The 3,631-nt window shown below is 37.6% G+C and overlaps 1 protein-coding gene across 1 annotated transcript; it reads right to left on the reverse strand.

The window, feature by feature from the left end:
* Positions 1 to 1,415: 1,415 nt before the first annotated feature.
* Positions 1,416 to 2,747, reverse strand: LOC149831241 (protein WHAT'S THIS FACTOR 1 homolog, chloroplastic-like). Its single transcript, XM_090012963.1, has one exon. It carries the CDS (start codon positions 2,745 to 2,747, stop codon positions 1,416 to 1,418), a length of 1,332 nt encoding a protein of 443 aa, XP_089869089.1.
* Positions 2,748 to 3,631: the final 884 nt, after the last annotated feature.

Raw genomic sequence — 3,631 nt, forward strand, 5'->3', positions numbered from 1 at the left:
GCTAAGTTGTTTCACTTAGATCTGCATTTCTATTTCTATTTCTATTTCAATTCTCTGCTCTCCACCTATTCATTTTACCCCTATTCCGATTTTGTCGAGGTTTAATTCACTTCTTTTCTTTTTATTTCTCTAGTTGAGCTATATAACAAATAGAAAAAAATCATTGCTACTGTTAGTCAAAATCTTCTTCATTCCTTACCAAATTAATAGTTAGAGTTTAAAAAAGGGAATGTTAAAGCACCTGGGAATAAATGATTGATATCTATCAATAGGCCAGCTAAAGAAGAGTAGTTAGCACAGGCACCCAGAAAGGTATATTTTGATCTTTCATTGAAAATCTTCTTAGTTAACAGATATATGATTACAATGTGTTTGTTAGGAAATTACTAGCATTTCTTCTTCCAATCTTCATCCCCCCTGATTGACTTCCCCAGCTCAACCTATAACCTGATATTGCATTATTTCCCCTGGCATAATGGGCGTGATTGAAGAAATGGTACCTTTCATGATCTGCCACTATTTGTGGATTGAACGAAGCAAATAAGCCTTCAACAATCATCTACCTTAAAGAAACTTGCTGCTTACAATGAGATCATGCATTGTACTTCAGTTTCCTTAGTCAGGGCTGCAGCTAGCGAGCCTAGTGACTGCCCAAGGGGGGATGGTATCACCTGCACCACACTCATTAGTCTCCTTGCATTATTTTCCTTCAATGGTTTTTTTTCATCTTTTTGGATCTGAATTCATGTACCATTACATGTCTTACTAGATTCCACTTAATAAAATTTCTTGTTTTCTTGGAGGAAAACAAGTTCTTTCAAGTACAGGAATTTAGTGCATAGATACTTCTTCTAAATGGATGAATTCTCCTAAGCTGATACCTGTTATGAATGTGGACTGCCATTCTGCGTGATGAAGAAAGACCTAGAAGGCATTACAAACAGTTTATAATCCATTATAGCCTACAAAGTTACAAACCGTTTGGTGTCAATAATCTAATATCTCCATGCTGATCCGCATGATTTATATTTCAAGGTTATCAATATCATATAACTAGACTTATAAATCTTACAAGGGAGAAAAGACAAATAGAATCTTCACCAAAGATATGTTTCCTTACTATATTCTTCCTTGCTTGACTTTCTTAATTTCTGTTTCCTTTCCTCTTTATTCAATGAGCTCGATACTTTGAACTGTGCAACTTCTTATACATAATGCTGCATTGCACGTGGTCAATGGAGAAAGAAAATCCTTTCCTGTCATCTGCAAAAAAAAAAAAAAAAAGAATTTCCTATAGAATTCAACACACGTTTCTATACATGGATTCTTGAAAAATGAGAAGAGAAAATAGAGAAGTTTTTCAGAAATAGCTTGAAAACTATCTAAGATGAATGTAAATACGTAGAAATCTTACTTCAACTTGGTTCATTACAATCATATTCCTTTTCAATCTCTCCAACATCCATCTCGAAATCATCTGGTCGTCCTCCTAGGGAAGCATCCTCTAGAGAGTCCAAATGATCTTCATTCAAAATTTTCTCAAAACTGTTCCTGTCCTCCTCCAAGTGGTCATCAAACATCTCAATCCTTCCTTTGCTACCTCTGTAACCAATGAACCTTTGAAGCTTTTCCTTCCAAAGAATAAGGGGACATTTATCAATCAATTCAGAGCCATCATAAGCTTCAGTTAGATATACATTGAATCTCTTACCCCTCTCAGAGACATAGAAGATACCAATATGCTTGAGAAGTAGCCTCATCAACTTCTGCGGCATAACAAATTCCTCACGGAAATGAGTCAAATGATCCACAACCAGCCTTTTTTCAAGAGTGAAGCTCAATAATTCATGCATAACTGCGACAGCCCTCTTATCAAATTCCAATGAACCAGGCTTCAGATCTCTTGCATCTGCATAGGGAGAGAGATACGTCCGGTTCTGAAAATGTTCGATACTTCCTCCATATCTGAATATCTTTTTATAATTTTTTGGAAATTTCAGTGGAAAAGGGAGGCTTAACAATCCCGCAACAGGACTGTCCAAGTCTCCTGCTGTCATCTTCTCTAGCTCTGTTACTGCCCATTTCGGATTCCATGATGCAAGTTCCAAGTACTCCACATGATCATCATCCTTAACGACTTTGAAATTTTCTGGAAAACTATGAATCCAGCTCTTTCTGAAATCATCTGGCAGACCTAGATCCCTTCTGAAGTGTGCAATCTTATCCACCCGAAGCCGCTTATCAACTGACATCATCAAAAACCTGCTGACATACTCAACTAATTTGTCATTCTGCTCATTTTGAAGCTTGTCCTGCTCTTGAAACAGTTCCTCAGCTTTCTGTGTGAGCCCACACCAGATCACACCCTTCTGATCCCTGTACAATTCGAACAGCCGTGGTGATTTTCGCAAAAAATCAGATATCTTATGTGGTTTCTTTAAATTTATTTGCTTCCTGTACCGTTCCATTTCTCGCAAGGTCATGATCTGTTCAGGTTCATTCTTTAGAATCTCCATGACAAACATCACCTTTGAAACAATCTTCCACCTCTCTGTTACAATTTCTAACTCGTGAACCCTCTTATTCTTGCTCCTTTCCTGTACCCTTCTACCTCTGGTCATGAAACGTTTGTCTATGCGCAAGACCTGACAAAATATCGATACCAACAAACACCCACCTTCCTGAAAATTAGCTCTGGCCAACCCGTTTGCACAATGAGGTAACTGGGACAGCCGCAGGAGCACCATTGTTGAAATTTTATCCGCAATGCCCCCAAATTGTTACAAAATACGTCTCAAAAAAACTCTAACTTCCACCTCTCAAGTCAAAACCACTATAATTCAGTTTCTATATTTATGGGAATAAGTAAATATTTTGGCTCACAAAATAGGCATGACCACACCTTAAACCAGTTTAAGGAAACTTTCTGTTCCAACAATGATATCAGAGCCACGTCCATTGATCCAACGAGCCCAACCGCTGTTGCTGTGTTACTGCATCAACCCTACTCCATTGGACCTGTAATCACAGGACAAGAACCCACAGATAAGTAAAACCATCATCCTATAGGCATCTTTCTAGAACTCATGTGCATATCAGAACTGCGTCTTTAGCATGTTGACAGGTTGGTATACCTGTGTATGACAAAATGCTAAAATATGTGAAAGCATGTATATGTGGGTGCTCTATATATGTACATTATATAAATTTTATGCAGTCTATACATGTATAGTTGTATGTGCATAATATGCTTAGCATGCCTTACATGAGTGCAAGCATGACACTAAAAGCATGAGCATAAATTTAGATGCACACACACAATTCCATGTATGCATGTAATCTCTTAATAGGATGTGCAGATTCATGTTTAACATCTCAGCCGCAGGAGCTGTTCAAGTTAAAAACCCAAGGGTACATTGTATAACTGGTGGGGTCTGCCAAACCCCAGCTTGCCTATCAAAAAACAATGCACAAATCATGTGTGAGTGAACCATGGGGGATATAAGGCTATATGCATGAATACATAGATCTTTAATATCAGTTTTTGAGAAAAAAAAAGATTAATAAATAAAAACAAATTAAAAATAGCATGGCACCATGAGTGAGACAAATCGGTGAACTCGTACAACAC

The sequence above is a fragment of the Nuphar pumila genome, chromosome 7 (genome assembly GCF_984573655.1).
Source record: "Nuphar pumila chromosome 7, dmNupPumi1.hap1.1, whole genome shotgun sequence".
Lineage (NCBI taxonomy): Eukaryota > Viridiplantae > Streptophyta > Magnoliopsida > Nymphaeales > Nymphaeaceae > Nuphar > Nuphar pumila.

What these genes read in the sequence shown, in the direction of transcription:
- LOC149831241 (XM_090012963.1), bottom strand. Translation starts at nt 2,747, where the DNA reads ATGGTGCTCCTGCGGCTGTCCCAGTTACCTCATTGTGCAAACGGGTTG.